At 39.0% G+C, this 22,188-nt stretch overlaps 1 protein-coding gene across 1 annotated transcript in view; it reads left to right on the plus strand.

Moving 5' to 3' along the window:
* The first annotated feature begins 366 nt into the window (after positions 1-366).
* Positions 367-22,188, plus strand: part of LARS2 (leucyl-tRNA synthetase 2, mitochondrial) — a 58,718-nt gene continuing 36,896 nt past the window's right edge. The window contains exons 1-7 of the mRNA XM_054384886.1: positions 367-393; positions 627-877; positions 3,264-3,392; positions 11,828-11,919; positions 14,112-14,172; positions 20,283-20,372; positions 21,614-21,757. Of these exons, the coding sequence (XP_054240861.1) occupies positions 644-877; positions 3,264-3,392; positions 11,828-11,919; positions 14,112-14,172; positions 20,283-20,372; positions 21,614-21,757 (750 nt within the window). The 5' untranslated portion in view covers positions 367-393; positions 627-643. The remainder of the gene's footprint in view (positions 394-626; positions 878-3,263; positions 3,393-11,827; positions 11,920-14,111; positions 14,173-20,282; positions 20,373-21,613; positions 21,758-22,188) is intronic.

The following is a 22,188-nucleotide window of genomic DNA, read 5'->3' on the forward strand; positions in this document are numbered from 1 at the left end:
TTACCTGGCTTATCAGTTGAAAGAGAATTCAACTGCTTGACTTGCTTGCCTTGATAAATTACATCTTGTCTGAACAGCGTAAGTTTCTCTTGTAGTTCTTTCAGGAAACTATACAGAGGAGGAAGCCCTAAGCAAAATATTCAATTTAGAATGTCTAGTTGAAATGTCCTAATTATAGTCATCCTCCCCCATTTCTTCTCAGTGATGACAAATACAGTCATTTTACAGGATACTTTCACCCAACTTCCTCTTCTCCATATTTCATTCTAAATTTTTCTAACACACTGTTATCCATCTTCAGCAGCTGAGCATCTTCAGTTGGCTGATCCTGCTCTTGTGGAAGACTGAATGCAAGGATTGTGTCTTAACGAGGAAAGAAATCCAACACAACAGGTTTGTTCCATGCTAGGGCCACAGTTAGTCCTCTCAGCTAAAAAAAAAAAAAAAAGCTTTTATAATTCAGACACATGGGAATGAAATGCAAGTATCATGGAAAACAGCCAAATAATCAAAGTCAGGCTAAAATAGGTTTCACAGCTACCAGAGTTTTGTCTAATTGTAGTAACCGCTGAATATAGACTGCAGTTCCTCCTACAAAGACTGAAATTCCTGTTTTGTCTTTTCAGATACCATAACTTGAAGAATGCAGTGGGTTTGCCAGAGAGTTGGCACTTGTTCCTCATGTTTGGAGAGACAACTGAAGGGCTTGCTGGGCTTGGTGAAATGTCAGAGAAGGCTGGTTCCTGCTTGTGTCAGAACTATTTACAGTGAGACAGGAAAATGGGAGAAAAGCTATGGGTTGGAGACAAGAAAAAGAGTTGAAAACTGGTGGCTGCCAAGAATAAAGGATCAGTTCTCCAGAATTTCAGAAAGTGATGTAAGCACTATGAAAAACTTGGAAATTACGTGTTCAATTTTTTGTTTTCTCAGAAGGAAATTAGTTGAAACTTAGTACAGTTGTCCTATAATGATGAGACCTAAATAACATTTTGGGGGAAATGCTCTGTCTGGTAGAAGGACAGTTGAAAGAGGTGGTGTTCTTGTTTTGACTGGGATGGAGGTAATTTTCTTCCTAGTAGCTGGGCAGCGAAAAAATATACCAATAAAAATAATCTCAACACAGTAAGAGCAAAGTATGAACTTGTAAATTTAGGAAGTGCTTAAGTAACCCTTCCTTTGTATATTATACCACATTTAGGAATTAGTTATTTAAAATACTCAAAGAATCATCTTCCAATTCAATAACTTTCGTAAACAGTTTTCTCAAGATCTTGTTCCCAAGAAGCTGTGACAAATCCATTACGCTACTCACTGTGACTCATTAAGAATCAAGAATCAAGAATCAAGAAGGTTGGAAGAGACCTCAAGGATCATCGAGTCCAACCTGTCACCCTACACCTCATGCCTATCTAAACCATGGCACCAAGTGCCACATCCAATCCCCTCTTGAACACCTCCAGGGATGGTGACTCCACCACCTCCCTGGGCAGCACATTCCAATGGCCAACCACTCTCTCTGTGAAGAACTTTCTGCTCACCTCCAGCCTAAACCTCCCCTGGCGCAGCTTGAGACTGTGTCCTCTTGTTCTGGTGCTGGTTGCCTGGGAGAAGAGACCAAACCCCTCCTGGCTACAACCTCCCTTCAGGTAGTTGTAGACAGCAATGAGGTCTCCCCTGAGCCTTCTCCAGGCTAAACAGTCCCAGCTCCCTCAGCCTCTCCTCATAGGGCTTGTGCTCAAGGCCTCTCCCCAGCCTCATTGCCCTTCTCTGGACATGCTCCAGCAATTCAACATCTTTCCTAAACTGAGGGGCCCAGAACTGGACACAGTACTCAAGGTGTGGCCTAACCAGTGCTGTGTACAATATATATGTTAAGGGAAGGTGGCTTTTAAGAATATTTTCTGGTTTACAGTGTCTTAGGAGTAATGAGTGACTTGCAGGAGAAAAAAAATAACTTTCCTATGCGATAAAAGCTCTTGCAAACAACTATAATCTTAGTCTCTGACTCTTTTTTCCCTTTGAAGTTATGCTTAGTCACAAAAGCATAAAAACATTTTTATGCCTCTTGGTGTTTGTTTGTTCTTTTTTTCTGAATGTAACTCCTCTCCAACATAAAATTGTTTCTGTCAAAGTGTCAGAGAGGAAAGGGGCTGGCTCTTGGAGGAAGAAAACAGATGGAAGTGGACTGTATGCATACGCATAGCAGGACAAGCATTCAGTTAGGCTTGTCTTTAATACCTCACAGTGCATGTATTCCTAGGTGTCATAAATATGTGTAAATCAGACATATGCTAAGTTCTGAACAGTGTTTGTAATAATGTATTTGGTTTGTTTTTACAGTTGAAGTAGATGTAGTAACGTGGTCTTAAGAGGCAGATAGTGTATAGTGCTGCAATGAAGTATTCCTGCTGTTTCTAGTTTTGCTGTTACTGGACAAAAGTGACACAAAAGTAATATTTGATAAATATGAATAGTGTTTTGTTCAGCATAGTAGAAGTTGCCCATGTTTATTTATTTATTATTAACCAAAGGAACATAACGTAGGGACTTCTTAATCACGTGTCAACAGTAATCAACATGTATTAGGAATAATTTATGTGACAGAGAATGTTTGATTTCTTTGTAACTTGTCAGTTTACTCAAACCTGACTAAATGAATTTTTACTTTCTTTACATTGCTTGTAAGATAGATGTCTTTGGATCTGAGCATACCTAGTGGAACTGCACAGTTTCACTTCAGTGGATGTTTATGTAATTGCAAATGACTGAGTTAGACACTCAGTGAGTTACTGCAGTTCACCTGACAAAAAAGCAGCTGGCCAAGAGTGAGTTCCACGTTTGGTGGAAATAAAAAGTAAAACATTTCTTTAAATTGCCAAGAGAATAATTCAATCTGTCTTGTTTTCATTTTTGAGTGGAACAGATTAGGAGTGCAGAGATAATCAGTCACAGATGCTATGGCAGGGAATGGTGATTTGTTATGTTAATGTATCTTTTGTTGAGTTAAAGTTGATTAAAAGCATAATTTTCAAGCCCCATGTAAATATCAGTATCAATTGATGAGATGGCAGCAAAGTCTGGTAAAAAAAATATCTCTATTTATAGCCTCAAAGAATTTGATTCAATGAGCTTCATCAGTTGGATCAGTTCCATCAGAGCCTTGTTTCTCCTCTTGGTACCACGTAATTTATAGTGTGCAGGTGTATTTATTTGAGTGAAATAATAACTCACATAGTTACAAATCTCTAAACATTTCTTTCTAGAAATCAAGACCAAAATTTTACGTGCTTTCTATGTTCCCGTATCCTTCTGGAAAGCTTCACATGGGCCATGTTCGTGTCTACACCATCAGTGATGCAGTAGCTCGGTTCCAGAAAATGAGAGGAATGCAGGTAAGAACAACAGTAGGACTTGGTGGGGTTTTTTGTTTTAATATCATATTTGGTCAGGAAATCAGTGTTTTCTAAAATATTACCGTGGAATGGATGCTACAGATGCATAGATAATGATCTGTGGAGCTTGGAATATCAAAATTTGAGACTTCTTTAAAACAGATGGTGTTCAGAACTCGCTTTTGATAACAGATGGTTAGAAGTTATCTCAATTGATATAGCTGATGCTGTATCAGCTACCTGAATCCATTGATCATCCTGTTCCTGTGAGAGAAGACTGAAGACCCTACTGCAATCTAGGTGGGACCACAGAGGGGGAAGAGGTGCAGCAGGCAAGAGAATATTGGTCGGTAGGGGAAAAATGTTAAGAATCTGGGAAACAATAGGAAGAAGGAGAACGGAAAGGCAGTACCCAGGTTTTGGGTAAGAAACAAAATAAAAGAAATATCCATAGGCAAAAATCTACAGGTGAGTCAGGAAGGAAATTCTCTTTAATGTATGAGAGAGAAGGAGTAGCTCAAGAAATAGGAGTCAGAACCCCAAAAGAGCACAAAGAATAAGAAAAGCATAAACGGAGAGATAAATTTCCGTTGCTGGGTATGGTACTAAGTGCCATTTCCTTGCTACAAGTGCTGTAGAAGTGTAGTATTTCCTGGAGTTGGCACTATCCATCAGGCTCTTAAAGGTATTGCCACTGAATTATGCAGTGTGCTGCCTTTCCAAATACTATATATTTTATGCCAGTGATGAACACTTTGTGCACTGAATATGTGCTGCAGCTTCACAGAAATGCATTCTCAATGCTTTTAAAATTAAAAAGACCTAACTGCCTTACACTTGAAATGAGACAATCCCTTGTAATACCTGTTGTAGCACTAATCTGCCCCAACTCCCCTGAATGACCAGAACTTAACCGCACTTTAAAAATTGAGCTAATGAGGGAATTTCACTTCTCGCTTGGTGTTAAGACCACTAGAAATGCCATTTCAGGACTTAGCTTATCTCTCATCAACAATATTGGAGGTATCCACTAAATTCCTGTTCTGCAAGATGAAAACTTGCTTTTCCTTTTGTATCAGCTGAAATAAAGTGAAAATCATTGTCTACATCAAGTCGAGTGCTGTAGGTGTTAGCTTCTGAATAAAAGGGAAATAAGCACCATCAAGAGAAATCCTGGCAGAAAATGAATCACAGAATATTAGGGGTTGGATGGGACCTGCAGAGATCATCCTGCCAGAGCAGGATCACCCAGGACAGGCTGCACAGAAGGTGATATAATTGCAGTGAAAGACAAGAGCCACTGGGAAGGCCAATTTTTATCTCTATGATGGCCTGTTTTTTCTTTTCCAGAAAAAGTTGTGAAAATCTTGCAAAGTTTTGAAATCTTGCATTTCAGAGTATTTTTATATTTCATGAGAAAATGACTTTGAAGGATATTAGAGTGCCTGTAGAACATGCTGAATTTCTATAAATATGTATCTTCTGTTGTGTTAACCACTTTGAACATCTATTTATGACTCAAGGTGGGCAGCCAAAGAATTTAAACTTCAGGTATGATTACGAGATGGTTTTCTGAGGATGTCATTCTTAGAGCTATTGTATTAGTGATACACATTAACCTGCTGGAACTTTTATTTACCTTAAAGAAAACTTCATTAGTCATGCTGAGTTATCCATCACTTAGAAGGAAAATCCTTATCATTGATTTTTCTCTTCACAATTCATTTCTCAGCCTCTAGTTGTACAATCTGTTCAAAGATTTCTTTATTGGGATGGTTGTAGCCCATTACATGGTTTGATATTCTCAAGAAAGATATTTATTTTTCCCTGTATTCAGGGAACTCTCCAAATTCTTCAGTACATAAAAAGAAAGAATCCTTTAGAAACAACCAAAAAATGTTAGTATGCATAATTTTTAACTTATTCAACTGATTCTGGTTTTATTTTTCTTTCTGGAAATTCAGCTCCAGTAGCTTGTCTTTGAAAGCTCAGGAACTTTTTCCTGAGTCAAAAAGACAAGTCGAAGTGAATTCATTTCAGGCAATTTCAGAATAAAAGTTTTACTTAGTAATGTTGTTTAAACCCTATTTCCATAAAATAAAGGAAGGGTCATTGAAAATATACTTAGGAACCGTAGCTCTGCATATAGATGTAGAACTGGCCCTGATCAGCAGGTCAGAAAACTACTAGAAGCAACATAAAGAGGTTGAAAGTGTTTGTAAGGCACTGAGGAATGACGGGCTGTTACCATTGCAAAAAAACAGTTCAGTTTTGGGCTCCCCAGTTCAGGAGAGACAGGGGTCTGCTGGAGAGAGTCCAAGAGAGAGCTATAAAGGTGAATGGGGGACTTGAGCATCTCTGCTATAAAGAGAGACTGAGAGACCTGGAGCTATTTAGTCTGGAGAGGAGAAGGCTGAGAGGGGATCTGATCAAAGTCTATAAATATCTGAGGGGTGGGTGTCAAGATGAAGGTGCCAGGCTCATTTTGATGGTGCTGTGATAGGACAAGGAACAACAGGTACAAGCTAGAACACAGGAGGTTCCACCTCAACACGAGGAGACACTTCTTTATGGTGAGAGTGACAGAGCCCTGGAACAGGCTGCCCAGGGAGGTTGTGGTGTCTTTTCCTCTGGAGACTTTTTAAACTCTTCTGGATGCATTCCTGTGTGACCTGCCCTAGGTGATGCTGCTTTGGCAGGGAGGTTGGACTGGATGATCTTTGGAGGTCCCTTCTAATGACTGACATTCTGAGATTCTGTGATTTGTTTCTTAGAGAAAGGCTTCATGAGAAAACGGTAAATGAGCTTCCTGTTGATTTAATCTGAGCAAGCAGGAATTGTTTTGTTTGTTACACTTTAGAAAGGATAAGCTCAAATACTTTTCCAAAGGGATTAGAGCTCCTTTAGTGAATTGGAGCCCTTCTTTGGAATACATTTGTGTAATTTCTTCATTTTGAAAGTAGTTGGACATCTTAAGTGGGAAAGTGTAAAATCATGTAGATGCTGGCTCCCTGGTTTTCTAAAATGGAACGTTAGGTGGGATTGTTTTTGGCTGGGAAGGATCTAATTTAGTTTCAATTAAAATATTCTAGAGAGGTAATGTGCACAAAAATCTACTGATGTTTGCCAGAAACCTGTTCTTCACTGACATTTGAAGTGGGAAAAGAAATGTTTGTGCTCTTTGGGTGTTTTTTTGTTTTGTATTTTCTCTTGCTTTGGAGAGCATAAAGCTGTAGATTATACTGCTCTTTAACAACACTGAAGCCATGCAAAGGATAGATTGCTTTGCTTGAATGCGCTGGGTTAAGTTCTTCCCAAAATGTGTTAAGATTTGTCTTGAAGTGGAATTAAACCAATCTTGTGTGTGTGGAGAGTTCTAGTCACAGATCCTATTGAAAACATATTTCTTTAAAAATGCTGTGAAAAAGTAATTTCTATGTTTTGAATTACAAATCTGTGCCTATTAATAAACCAATCCAGAGCTACAATGTGCAGGTTCTGGTTGTGTTTTCTTTGTGCATGTTCTGAATTCAGATGTAGGAGTTTACAAAGTTGTGAGGTTTCCTCTTCATTATTTGAGGTGATAGAGACATTCATGGTGACTTTCACTGTGGCAGGTTTCCAGTCTGCTGCTGCTGCTGCTTGGGGAACAAGTATTTCCCATTGCTTTATCATCCTATCATTATCATGGCTTTGATAAATTCCAAAGTGGGCAATTTGTGCCTCTCAGAGGACCGAGAACAATTCCCTTAGCGATGGTAAATAAAGAGTGATGTGCTTCAAATAGTTCCTGTGATACCTTTTTAATACAATTTTGAATTGAAAGTGATCCCCCAGTGAGGCTGTTACATGTGAGATGGGCAGAAATGGGAATGAACATTGCACAGTTCAGGGTGAAATTGCTGGGCACTAGGGTTAGATTTCTTAATTTATGCTTTAACTGCCCCTGATAGATGGGGTTGGAGTCTCCTTAGTAACACCTCCACAACAGTCCCAAATGACTTCGTGTTTTTGGTTTATTCAGAACTTTCTTTTGAAATTGGATGCATTTTCATTAATTGTTTTCTCTTTCAGTAGTGAATTTTAATATTCTTGAAACTGCAGAAGTGAGTGGTATTGAAGAAAGACAGGCGAGTTTAATGAAAGCTTTATCATTGATTCATCCATAGGATGAACTACTTCCATACAGTTCCATTTTCTGATCACTGTAGGTGCTACTCTCCACCATTTTTTGGTGTGTGAGGCTGTGTGTCCTTTTTTCAGGTGATTTTCTGTGTTATAAACCAAGTGAAAGTGTTACAGGTGTCCTTTGTGAATTCAGTCTTAGCTAAATTCAGATTTCCAGCAGCACGTACTGAAGGTGTTAATGAACTCACTGTTGCCTTCTGGAAGAGAAGATGAGATATTATTTTAAATGCAATTATGTTAGACAAGGATGTGTGTGACTGAGGAGATGAGAGACAACTGTATTTTCTAAATGTTTGTGGTAGTGTGTGTGGACATACAAAAAAATTCGTATATTTTATATCTTGTGAGAAGCAGAACTAAATGAGAGCATTTTATATGCAGAGTTCTGTTTTGATAGAAATCTTTGTGGGCTGATTATTTTTTAATTTGGAAGTGCTTTAGCAGAATGCTAATAAGCAGCATTCTGTTGCAGAGGCACTGAAACTGTTCTTTCAAGAATGTCCACACTAGTCAAAAATTCATTATTTCAGTCTCTTTCCAGATGTGCCTTGTCTGGTTGGGCTTCTTTTTGTTCATTAGCTGGTGTGTAATGGTGTTAATTACCTAGTACACCGAGAAGACAATCTAGGAAGATGACAGAACGTTGCTGCTGAGGGCAGGGGTGTTTCCTGGTGGCTGGAACTTGTGGCCAGGGATCCCCTACTGTTTTTTTGTTGTACTTGTTAGTTCATGTGCAGTATGTTGGGGGCTGTACTTAGAGGCAGGGATGTAGACTGTGCTGTACTGATTTAAATCAGTGAGCTCTCTTCATTTTAATTTTTGATTACCTTCTCTTATCACACCTTCTCTGAAATAAATATGCTTGTTTAAAGGCATTTTGGAAACTTATTCTCATGCCTGTCTTAAAATTTAGAATGCATCAGTCTGGATGTAAGAAAGATAAGTCAGCTCCTAGGTGGTAGTTTTGAGACCTACTGAGCACATCAGAAGATCAAACAAGTTCTTTGTTTCCTTACAAACATTAAGGAAAATTCACTGAGTTGTCTGTCCTAGTTATGTTGTCCTAGGCATGAGCGTTAAGAGATGGTTGTCAGTTCTGTGTGCTTGCTGATCTCACCTGCTAACGTTGGCGTGAGAGCAGTGAATGGATGAAGATCCTCTGAGAGGAAGAGCTGAGATCAGAAACGGCTAAATGGAGTTATTGTGTCTAGCTGTACTTTGTCCCACAGTCACCTTAATGACAGGGTTGTGACCATGCTGTGAAGCGATTCTTAAAGTGATGCTTTGAGGTGGTGTGAAGTCAGTGCCTGATATGTTCATGATTTGTTTTTCTTTCCCTTTGTGGTTTAGAGAAAATGCTGCCTGTACAGAGAAGCGATGCTGGGAACAGGTTCACTCCAGTGAGCAGAACTGATGCCTTAGTTGCATATGGTTTAGAGACTGCTGTCAGGAGTAATCAAGTCAGCATTCAAGAGAGAGGGTGACTGACTTTCTTCTTCTCATTTGTAATGCTGGAGTGAACAACTGTGTTTTCTGCTAGTCAGAGACTATGACCAAACCATCCAGGAGCTATAAGGAATACCCTATGGTCCTCAGAATTGCTTTCTGCCTATTTTTTCTTTGTTTTGAGCAGTCTTAACCGTTCCTTTATTCTTTGTGCCAGCTTCTGACATGTTACTTGCAGATTTTCTTCTCTGCTTCCATGTCTCTTGAGGTTCTTTCATGCTTTTCAGAACTCTGTTAATCTCAACCTTGTATTTTCTGCTGGCTAGGTAGAGTTCAGATGTAATGCCAAGTGCTGCGTGGAGACTGTGACATTTTAACTGTAGATAGGTAACATAAATCTCAGCTAGGAGCAGCTGACCTCTTGTTTGGACAAATGCATTTCACAAACCTTTGAAATCCATTCACAGTAGAGAAGTAAAAGAGACAATAAACTTGGACTCATTTTTTAAACCACTGTGTGTGTTACATTCATCTCTATAGCAACTACCTAAACAGATCTCTTCTGGAGATTCATTTGAGGATATTTTTAATGTCTCTCAAATTTCAGGTTTCTGTGTGAAGCTGGAATTGGTGCACTTTTTCAGCCCTTTAACTTCATGCTATTGGCTGTTAAAGGGAACTGTTGTTGAAGGTGCTGAGTGAATGCACTGGTGGTATTTGTAATAGACATTCTGGAATTGGGAAGACCTGCATGAGCAGAACACTGCTGCTGGCACAGAGATAAAATGTCTGTACACTAGCTGGCTGGAGTATCAGTCAGCCCTTTTGGGGAGCCTCTAGCCAGTAGTGAAGCTGTGCTCCCCGTTCATGAGCCAAAGAAGGAAGCTTTGTGCCTTGCTTTTGGCAGCCAGATCTTCAGAAGCCAAACCAAAGGTAGCTTTTCTATGTCATGTAATGTGCATCAGCTTGTAAGGAAAGAAGGCATTTGGAGGGATCCAAATATAGGAAACTTCTGTAGGCAAAGAGGGGTTAAATAAGAAAAGATCTCTGTTATGAATGAGAAGGAAATCTGGTTAGTTTCCTCATTTCATCTCATCCTCAGAGACACATCAATAGCAATAGTAATGGTCAAAAAGAGCCCAGCTGTAGAAATGAACATTTTAGTGTGCCCTTAAACAATTCTGCTGAGATTTGTACTTAATGTCAAATTTATCTTTCATTTTTGATCTTCTACACTAATCATTTGCATTGCTGGTGAGGAGAGGGAGAGGAGAAGGGCTGGGGACTTCACCAGGGGAAGGACAAGCTCTTTAGAATCCAAGTAAGATTTTCTATGTAGCACTTAAAATGTGGGGAAGCAGAGAGCTGGGGCTCATATTTTCTGACACTGTGAGAGAAGGAATAATAAATTGTCTGCTAATTACCTGTGTGATAATTTGAAACACAGAGTAGCATTCCAGCTTCTACTTGTTCTGTACATCAGAAATGTGCTGTGTATGGACCCTGGCTTAAATCCCATTTGATCACAGGTTCAGTATCTTTGGTTGCAGCAGGATGATGTACAGCAGGTTTAGTTGAGGCTCACGATTGGAAAGGAGAATGCTGAGGAGTCAGATCTGTGAAATCCTGCTGCTCTCATACTGAGTTGGTGCTTAGGACACTTTTGTAAACATGACTAGAGAATATTTCTTATGGAAGAATCCATTGAAATCAGAGGATTGGAAGGCTGTGGCAAAGAATAAAAATAATTCAAAGGAGTAACAAGAGTAGTTGTTGTGTTCTGAACCAAACTGATTTTTGAGGTGGAGATAGTTTGGGAGATTAGCATTGCTGGGCTTGCTTTCTAATAGTGCTTATTCATTTACATGCAACTATGTGTTGGATGTATTTCAAGGGATAAAAATGCCAGTTTCTTACAATCTTTAAAATGTGACTCAGTCGTGTTTTGCTACTGTTAAACTGGTGTAACTTCAACAATCGAGTTTATGGCACATTTGTAGGTGTAAGAAATAGGATTTCTTTTATCGAGGTATCAAATATGTATGTGGTTTTAATGACAGCATCTTAAATGCTGGCCTCTCTTTCCCTGATTTAACAGGTTTTTGGAGTATTTACTGTGTTGCTAGATTATTTTTCTAAAGAATTTGCGTGTTACTAGGAGAGATAGATATCTGTGTCATCAGAAATCATCTATTATGTGTTGCAGCAAACATTTCTTTCCACCTTTTTTTATTTGTGATCATGAAATACAATTTGTCAGTCTGTAATGGATATTTACAATGAATGTTTTAGCAAAATATGACAAAAGAATTTTCCCCATCCTCTTCATTTTAGCTGTTGGATTGAAGTTTGTCGTAGGGTATTTTTCTGTGTCTTACACAAAAAGAAAAAAAAGTAGGCTAAGCATCATGACCAGTTATAAACCCATCGATTCAGTTAGTTTTGCTTGTTATCTTCTTCTTTAGAATGACCATCAGAGTCTGATTAGCAGTGGCATCAACTGCTGATTTTGACCATCACAAAAATTGACAGTGGATTGAATTTTACCATTATCACCCTGGTACTGAAATAGTCATGAAGATTTAGAACATAATACTTTAATCTTTCTCTGTCATAGCAAGTATACTTCATCTTTCCAAACAAATCTGGCCATAGCTGGCACATTTTAAAGACAAAGCAAATGCAAAACACTGTTTATTGTTTGGATGCAAAACATTGTTCATTATTTGGAGGCCCTCTGTGTGTTGCTCATACTGTGCCAGAAGCTGACATGAGACAGTGTTTTTCTTTTTTGCTGACAGGTGATAAATCCAATGGGATGGGATGCATTTGGTTTACCAGCAGAAAATGCTGCAGTTGAACATGGGCTTCACCCTGCAAGCTGGACACAAAGGTAGTTTTAAAGGAATTTAATATATTTTCACTGTGAATACCTGTACTATGCTCCCCATAAATCTACCAAACAGAGCAAAACCAATGAAAAGATAGAACAGAGATGGTACAGGAACAAGCAGAGTTAGTTGCCGGTGTTTTATGGATTGTGGACTCAGTTTTGAAAAATAAATGTATTAAGATGAGTTTCAAGGTTTTATTCTCAATGATTTTTACATTGTATAAAGGGAAAGTATTGAAAGATTGGCATTTCCCAAACACCTACATCAGTGAGTAAGAAATAAATCAGGATTTTATTGTGATGAGTTAAATTTTAGTACAGAATACACAGTTGGAGATGATGAGGTCGGGGATAGTTTCATGAGCAGGTCTCGGTCCCATGCACAAGAGGAAGAAGATAGTTTCGTCATCTAAGGCTGGGTCTTGGAAAGTACAAAGCAGCCATTATTGCTGCTGATTTCTGTGAAAAGGTTGGGCTTTAGACCACAGAATTGGGTGTTATGTTCCCCTAATACTCTGGAAAATGAATAGAAAGTTAAGTTAGTAAACATTATTTTCTGTAAATGACTCTAAAACTAATCTTCAATGGAGCTGTTACCTGTGCTCTGGATGCAGTAAGCTAATGGTGGTGTCTTTTTGGGCCTTGATCCATTTCCTTCCTCAGTAATCCTGTTTCTTTTAAGTGTTTGTTTTATTTCATTTTGTTTGTGGGGTTTTTTTGTGCTTTTGGCCCCATATTAAGATACTTGATACTTTTCCAACTTAAATACGCTAACTGATTTCACTTAGGGAGAATGCGTGAGTGTACCACACACAAATTCTGTGTTACTTGTCCTTGTTTTCCACATTTGCTCCATATGTGGTCTGGGTAAGAAACACTCATGAGAACCACTTACCATCAACAAGCAAAACCCTGCTTCTGTTCTTTTGAGAGAGTCTGAAAAATCACTGTCCACAGAGTGTTGTGGGCAATCAATTCTATTGTAGCGTGGTCAGCAAATGGATGGTTTCTGTCTTCCTTCAATAAGCCTGCTGAAGCTCAGCTGTAAACCAGACTTGGTTTAACATATCTGTAAGATCTGAGTACCTTGTTTTTACTTCAGTTATCTTGATGGAACCTTCACCAGAGAGACCATTACCATGATCCTTACCTACATGGCAAATAAGGCAGAGAAGGGAAGTATTAGATAACAATATTATAAAAACAGAGAAAAGTTAGCACAGCATTATTGGAACTGATTATAATGACATCCAAATGGAAACATTGATTACATGCTTGAGTTTTTTGATTATACTAAGGACAGTTCATGGAGGGTTCATGATGGGGACAGTTTAAATTCTGATCCCTGAAGTAAGTAATGTCTGCTGTTTTCTGCACTGCCCCTGTCCTGAGTGTTTCTCCTGGTTGCAGCAGCAAGGATAACTGAACTGGACGATGTAATAGCAGCCTGATGTGCCTTCATCATCCCTGGTGCAGAGCCTCTGTAAAATGGGGCACACCATAAGCTTTTCAGTTATTCTCAAGAGTGAGCAACTAAACGTTGGAACATCTGGGTTTTCTGAAGAGGTGATTTAAAATGAACTCAAACTGACTGTTGCTTCTGCATATGGAGGCTGTTGTGTTGTGTTCCTTTGTGTGGGCTCAGTGGGTTTTGCAGCCACAGTATTGGTTTGATCAGCCTGCTGATCACAGGGAAGCAAGGAAACTGGTAGGGATTTTTTTTGAGAACTCTTTGTAGGGCATGGCTCTAGTTGAATGGAAAAATTCAGCCCTGACAACATTGCCAGAATAGAGCAGGATTCAGCCAATGGTGAAAGTGCATCCTACTGCATCATCAAGATTTCAGAGGGTGCTTTGGCTCTCCTGCAGTTAAGTTAATAAAAATTACAAGAAGTGGTGCTTCAGGAGTGTTTCCCTCAATGTGCAATGCTGTATTTGCTTTGCAGTTATGCTCAAATCAAGAGAAGAAAAATTGTTGTGGTGTGTACACAGCCATTGAAGTTGAAGCAGAATACTTGAGGGCCTTGTACAATTATTATTTCAGATGAGTTTGAGTGTTGGTGAGATAACAGTGTTGAGAATTAATTGGTGCTTTTGATTTCTCAGAGCTTTTATAACCACCTGATTTTAAATCCAATCACATGATAGAAATATTTAAAGTTAATGATTTTTCTCATTTTTTAATTTTGCAGTAATATTCAACACATGAGGGAACAGTTTGATGCACTAGGGCTGTCTTTTACATGGGAAAGGGTAAGTTTTTTTTTAAGGGATGCTGTTTTATTTTATCGTGTGATGGAATACTGAAAAATATGGAATGTCATAATTTTATTTATCACAATAGAGTAGTCTTTGAAAGAGACCAGTTGAAGTTGTTAAATTGTAAAAGAGACCTGCTTTCAGATTTCTCTCGTTTTTGACATGCTGATATTATCTGATAATCTCAGGGGTTAGGAGAATCTTTCTTTTCTTTAAAGTGATTCCAGATTTGCATTTGGATTTTTCTCACTGATTTTTCATCTCTTTTGAAGTAGCAGTTTGCTGTGTTAGAAATTAGACAATAGTCTAAGTATAGATATTTCTGAAACAACCTGTCTTCTGGTTAAGGTTTTGAGGAGTGCTTTCTTCAGTGCATTTGTTTTTGGAGTATACTGATGTATTTAAAGCTTGTAGCTTGCAATGGTGCTTTGGCTATGTTCTGCTACACTGAAGCATAAGCCTATATTTTCATAGGTGTTCATACCATGGAATCATAGACTCATAGAATGGTTTGGGTTGGAAGAGACCTCCAGAGGTCACCTAGTCCAACCCCTTGCAGTCAGCAGGGACAACCTCCACTAGATCAGGTTGCTCAGAGCCTTGAGTATCTCCAGGAATGGGGCCTCAACCACCTCTGTGGGCAACCTGTTTCAGTGCTGCACCCTCATGGTGCAGAACTTGTTCCTAACATCTGATCTAAATCTGCTGTTCTCTCATTTCAAGCCATTGCCCCTTGTCCTGTCCCTCTGCAGCCTGCTTGTAGCCCCCTTCAGGTACTGGCAGGCTGCTATTAGGTCTGCCTGGAGTCTTCTCCAGGCTGAACAACCCCAACTCCCTCAGCCTGTCCTTGTAGCAGAGGTGCTCCAGCCTCCTGATCATTTTCATGGCCTCCTCTGGATGCTCTCCATCAGGTCCACGTTCTTCCTGTGTGGAAGGCTCCAGAGCTGAACGTGGCACTGCAGGTGCCAGAGCAGCTCACCAGAGCAGAGTAAAATGGCAGAATGCTTGAGAATCAGCTGTTTACCTTAAAAAGCTCACCAAACGCAGCCAAACATAAGCTAATGATATTTTCAAGATAAAAACTAAATTACTTTTTGAATTGTAAGGTTATTGCATTTACCAGTGAATCAAAATCAGCCAAGACCTTTACCTTCTCAGCAATAACTGTTGCTTATCACTTTAATATGATTTTGAATGGAGTGTTGGGGATGCTAATCTTGCATTTTTATAGCAGTGTTATAGATCAGAAAAGTAAAGGAGTAGTTTTCTGGCAATCTGAGAGCTGCCATATGTTTTCTTTAATCTTGAAGGTGAGGTTGTTTATTTGTGTGTCTCAGATCTAAAGAAACATATTTTGTCAGCTCATACATAAGGCAATATTTTTCACCATGAGCCGTTGTTGTAAGATTTTCCTTTTCTTGGTGGCCAAAAAGCTGCTCTGAAATGAAAAGTTTCTTTGTGCAAGGTTCCTGTACATATGATTTGCAATTATTTTCTTATCTTTAAAAGTGTTAGCATCTCAGAGATTTTCTGTCTGTGTAGTGCAGCAATGCTCCAAGCAGTGAAATCATGCCAGTGGGCTGTGTCGTGGAACACAAAAGAGCTGATGCTGAAGGTTGCTTTTCAAGCAAATTGAGACACTCCCCTCTGTATCTGCACTCTTGTTTAACCCTTCTGTTCTGAAGGAGAGGTGGAGAACTGGCAGTGCTGACAACCATGGCATGAAGTGTGAGTTCACAGGGAAGTAATTTGTCATCTCTGTGCCTGTTCCTTGAGGCTTGCTTTCACTTGTCTACTAGAAGGTTCAGAAGTCTCTGAATACCTGTGGAAAGGGCTCTGACACTCTGCATCTTAAGTCCATGTGAATAGTTGTGCAACTGGAGTATTTCAGAATGCTCTTGAGGCACATAGTTTGTGGGTTTGAAAGGTAAGATTTTAAAAGCTGAAAAGTGGCCCTCAAGACAATTAATTTTGGGAGTTTTCAGTCCTTATAAGTTAGGTTTTATTTTGCCTTATTAACTGGTCTAAAAGTGACCTGAATGGTAACCATTAGAAACAGATCTGTTTGCTCATTGCAAAGAATGCATGAGGCCTGAGATATGTCTGTATTACATGATCTCCAAATGCACAGATACTTGAGCTAGCCATGGAAGAACCATTTGTAGCAGTTATAGCAGAATGTGTATCCAGGCTGAAGAAGCTGACTGCTTATAAAAATCATGTCTGGTATTCAAGAAAGTCCTGTTCAAGAACACTAAGACTAGCTGTAGTTTTATTGCATGGTACAATTAGTAGGAAAAAATCACAGTGCACCTGAGATACTATAAATGGCCTTTTATCCATCTGGGGTTTTCATTGTTCTCTCTGTCTTGCAAATCAAAATGTAGAAGTATTTTTATGTTGTAGCAGTCAGAGAAATTACTCAACCAGTAAGGCACCCCAAATAAGGTGTTATTAAAAGCTAATTAGATGCATTCAGAAAGCCAGATTACAAACACACTTGGAAATTAATCTCCTAAATAGAAAATGTAAGCAAACTAAAAATGTAATTAAATGCATAAAATAGCTCTGTAGGTACTTTGCTTTAGAGTAGTTTTGAATACTAATAGTGATATGATGTTTTTTCCCTGTAAAAAAAGTTATTTTAAGTGCCTTCAGTAATGAATGTTCTACTTTTAAATCACTTGGAATGTGGTGTGATTCTGGGCAGAGTTTAAAAAAAATAGAATGTTTCTATTCTGAACATTTACATTTGTCAGATCCAGGGTTAAAAAGCTGCAGTTTGAGGATGAAAGAAAGGTCTCTGAGATACATTAAAAACACCTGGAAAATAAAAACAACATTGTGGGTATGTTTTGGTTTTAAGATAACAATAATTTGGGCATTGCTGGCCATCAGATTTCTCCAGACTATCATCCCAGACTAAGTGCCTGCCACTTCTCTTACACATGATTTTCAGGAGAATTGGGCAGTATAATTTTCAAGGATCCCTCTCGTAAGCACAAGGGGTGAAGAGTGTGAATGATTTTTGCTTTCCTTTACCCAGGAGTGCTTGTCAGTCTGAGTGTGTATTCCCAGTAAGCCATCACTTCTCTGCTGTGCAACCAGTCTGTAACTGTCTTCTAGAAGGCAGCTCATTCTGCCAGCATCTTCTCAGCTTTTTCACTTCATCCTTTCCAAGTGACATGAGGTTTTTCTGCATGAGTGATGTTCCCTTCTGCTCTGTACATTAAAAAAGATAAGATCTTCGGGAGATTTTCTTTGAGCAGACATTTTTCTATCTAGTTCTGAAGTTGGCTTTCTTGTGCATTGCCTGTGCATGCATAAAACTGCCACAGTAGATACAGCATTACCTCTTAAATTTTCTTTCTGTCCACATAGCACTGATAATCAGTCACCCTACTTGTAATTAACTAAAAAAGGAAACCATTGATACCAGGCTGCTTTTTGCAGGAAAGATATTGATGCTGTAAAACACAGGCACTGCATGACATTTGTATTTGTAGCTGATAAAGCCTGACACAGAGGGCCTTTGAAATACAAATACTCCAACGAGGTTAGAAATATACCTTGGGCTAGCTCTAAACCTCTGAAAATCAAATAATTGTACTTCCAGAAAAGGTTTTACATGCACTTACTATCAAAATAAGCAAACAGTAAAGAGTGTTTAATCTTCCCAAAGAGATCTGGAAAAAAAATCTGTTCAGACTTTAATCGCTTTTTACTAAGTGTCAAGTACAACACGTCTGTCAGGCTAGCATAAGACAGTGCTAAAAAGATGATCAGTAATAAACCAGGAAATGACTTCTCTCTAGTTCAGTTGTGTTATTACAACAAATAAACACTTTTTAGCAGCCTGGAGCTATTACTTTTATTTAAAAAGAAATAGCCATGAAAGCAGCTTGAGGGTGTAACCACCTTCTCAAGAACCAACCCCAGGTTTATGGCAGAGCTCCATTGTGCTAGTTTGCAAACTCCTCTCTGTATTTCTGAGTCAAGTTAGTTTTGTTAATGCACTGCAAATCTTTGTTGTGTTCAGAAAGTATAACTAGAAATACTACTACTCACCTTCATTTAAGCATGAGAGCAGCCTGACGGAAACATTTCAGCAGACATGACTTACTTCAATGACTGTCATTTTTCACTGTGTGTCTCAATGTGCAAAGTGATAGGAAAAAAACCCAAGCCCATCTGGGGATTGCCAAGAGGTTCCTGGCTTGTCATTAGCAGCTCCTTTGCCTTGGAAGTGATGTCATTTCTCTTTCTTCATTAACTTAAATGTTACTTCAGACCTCCATGGTGACAAAGTTAAGTGATAAGTCTGAGTGCTCAGCTCAGTGACCACCCAGCAGTATGTTTCAGTCATACAATCTGCTGCATTTCCTCCTAAAAAAAAAATGTTGATTTACAGCTTGTGAGAGAGCAGATATCTGGGATTCCTTTCCCAGGAGCCAGCTTGTGTCTTGCTGCTCAAGCCTGTGCAGCTTGTGTTCCACCTTGTTAGTCAGTTTGGACTGAGAAATGGCATCTCTCTGTGTTTCAATTAACAGACATCTGCCAGTAAGGACCAGAAGGACAAATCTTGGTCCATTTGGCCATTTTTATTTGACAAACTCTCTTCTTTGCCTTCCCCATTTGTCTATTGCTTGCATTATCTTGCATTCTGCCAAAAAAGAATTGTCTCCCTTCTTTTGTGTGTCTGGTACTCCAGCAGTGAAACTTGGTTGCCTGCAGTGGTATCATACTAGCAGAAGAACAGATGTCACTGTGTGGAGAAGCAGGGAGGCGGGGAAAAAATAGGATTAAATGGATAATACGTAGTTGGAGAGATGGAAATCAGACTTTTATCAAGTGGTGTTCTTCTGAGTGCAAAGTGCAGGGATTTAATCAAGCAGCTGCTTTTCGTGACTGAGTCTTCCCATGCTGTACTGAAAACTTGCCATTAAATATCTCTTTCTGATCTTCAAAGCCTCTTACGCACACTTTTGAAGCACCTCCATTGAAAGGTCACATTAATTGTTCAAACAGTTTCAGCACTGGGATCTAGAGTTCAAAGCAGTGTTTCAGCACTGGAATGTAAAGTTGTAGAAGAAAAATAAAGTTTTACTGCTAGAGTGTTTCAGGTGGCATTGGAGTTGCAGAAGATCTTGCTGAAGTCACATGTGGTGGGAAGCTGAGAGGGTAGGAAAGCCTGTTTAGGAAAGGTGTTTTCCATTTGGAGTGGTTTCAGGTAGTTGATAACTGTTTGCAAACTAAAATACATTTTACCAGTGGCTTTTTTTCATTGTTAGCCTCGTGACTCCAAAATCAGGAGATGTTCCGTTGATTTGAAGTTGGGCCTAGGAGTCATCTTCACTAAGTACAAATGCAATCAGACTGCAAGTCTGGAGGAATGTTTCTTCTGTAAACAAGTGTAAATTAAACAGGAGACTGATGAGGAAGGAAATGTCACCTGTTTCTTGTTACATATTTATGATGTAATGACAGCTTCAATACTGAGCTACTAGTTTTCACTTTGACCAAACTCTAAAATAGGGGAGTGCAAGCATTTCTGTCTCCATTGCACCTGTGAAAGGTGTGTGTAGAGGAAATTGGGAGGCCCTAAATCATCTAAGCCTTTAGTCCTCTTTCCATAAGAACATGCTTATCTGAAGTACCGTTTGGGGTTTTTAAGAGCAAACATTTAAAATCTGGACCTTTGTAAGCAGTTGAGAAGCAGACTGGGTTTTGATTTTTAAGAGTTCACTAAAAATTTGGAAAATGTTTTAGAGTTCTTTAAAAGCTGCCTGTTGTTACTTGCTGGTCTTTTAACTCCCATTCCTGCTCCTGATGTTCTTTAACTGGTTTTAACTCTCTCGATTCCCATCTTAACAGTCCCCCTCCTTTGGGAGTTCTTTTATGACTATTTTTATTGTCCTTGCACCCAGAGTGTTCTCCTAACTCGAGCTGCCTTGCCTTTGGAAATGTTTGCTTATTTGTCCTTTGATTGTGAGATCTCCTTTGCAAGTCTTTCAGTTTGAAGTTGAGTCTTACCCCATACTCTGTCCCATCTGCCCCCCAGATCTGCAGCCTTGGCTCCTCAATATTTTCTTTCATTTCTGCAGGAAATAACTACTTGCTTACCAGAGTACTACAAATGGACACAGTACCTCTTTCTTAAGCTGTTTGAAGCTGGGATAGTGTATCAAAAAGAGGTAGGTATCAACGTATCATCTCTAGCCTTCAGTCCTTTGCAGGTGCACCAGGTCAAGTCAAGGCACATTTCTGGATCTGCCACTCACGTTCATTAAGTGGATTTTGCTCTACTGGTTTTAAATCACTTCAAAAAAAGAATTATTTTTTTAATATAGAATGCAACATGTAACTAAATTTTATGTGTAACTAACATGAATGGGCATTGTAGCAAGTCAAATCACAAATATTCATTGTCAGTGATCGAAGTGCAGGATTAGAATATAGCTACTCTTAGTTTATTTCACAGCTTTAAGATGGAATTTTCTACATACTGACTTCCTTTTCATGGATCATGAGATAATGTGATCATTGGGAGGTTCTTCAGCAGTGAGGTTATTTAACTAGCATTCCTGTGATCCTGTCTCAGAACTGACAGGATTGATGGGTTTATATGCCCAGACATCCAGTTCCTGCATCCTGTTTGTGATCTCAGAAATACTAGATGCTGTTTTTCATGTTAAAGTCTAGCATTTAATACCACTTCTGGGATGACTTTTAGGGTCCTTTTCTGGTCTGAGTCCTTTATGATAAGTAATCAGCTAAACTGTTCAGTTCTGGAGAGGGGGTGAATTTGCTTTTTGCTCCCTCTCCAATATGTTATGAGTGGTATTTCAGTTAGCGCACAAAAAACAAGGTTTGTTGAGTGGAACAGCAGCATTGCTTTTGCTTTAAGTTTTCTTTGATGTATTTGTATTGCTAAGGAAAGATGATTCCAAAAGTAATTCAGACCACTGACAGAAGTCATGTGCAGAAAATATCAAGTCTTTCACTTGAAATATAGTTGACCACTGTAATACTTCTTGGTAATTCTGTCCTCTGAAGTTGAAGATCCTCAGTTACTCACCCCCTCAATCTGACTCAATGCTTTTGAGTTAGTGGTTGGTAGCTTTTAAGCACCTGAAGCTGTAGTTTGCAGTCACAGTCACCTGGAACCCTTACCTGTTTCATAACCAAGTGTCAGCCTGCCCCACTAGTGTGAGCAATCAGGGCAAATGTTGCCAACTGCATTTGTGGGGGCCGTGAGAAGATGAATGCTCATCTCCAGCTGAGACTACCTTGCAGATTCAGATGGGTGGTGTAACAATGTAGAAAACTCAGAGGACCAAAGAGTGTTTCTGGGTAGTTCCTTTGGGATCTGAAAAGCATATGGCTTTGAAATAGCTGCTGACAATTTTTTTTCTTCCTGTAACTCTCTTTTTAGGCCTTGGTTAACTGGGATCCAGTGGATCAGACTGTTCTAGCTAACGAGCAGGTGGATGACAATGGTTGCTCCTGGCGTTCAGGAGCAAAAGTGGAACAGAAATACCTCAAGCAGTGGTTTATCAAAACTACTGCTTATGCAAAGGTATGAGAATGCAGGGTTTGGAAACAGAAAAGAGGTGACTTTTAATCCAGAAATATTCATCAAGCTGATGAATATTTTGTATTTGCATGGTTTTGTACTATATAATTACATAATAATGTTCATGATCAATTCTTCTGGGTATATAGAAAAATTATTAGCCCTGAAATCTTCACATCATTTAGGATTCTAAGTGGCATGAGATTAAGATTTGAAGAAATCAAATTAGAGGTGAATGTACGAATTCTTCTTTTCCATGTTTTCATCACATATTTTCCATCAAGTGCTTTTTTATTTTAGTTTTTTATTTGGAGTATACAGTTGTGCAGGCTTTTGACCTAGAAACCTGTTCTCCTAGTCAAGCTGTTGGACCTATGGGCATGGTGTAAGCAGTGGAGTAGAGCCTGTCACCTAGCATTCATTTCTACCTGTGC

The sequence above is a fragment of the Indicator indicator genome, chromosome 11 (genome assembly GCF_027791375.1).
Source record: "Indicator indicator isolate 239-I01 chromosome 11, UM_Iind_1.1, whole genome shotgun sequence".
NCBI lineage: Eukaryota > Metazoa > Chordata > Aves > Piciformes > Indicatoridae > Indicator > Indicator indicator.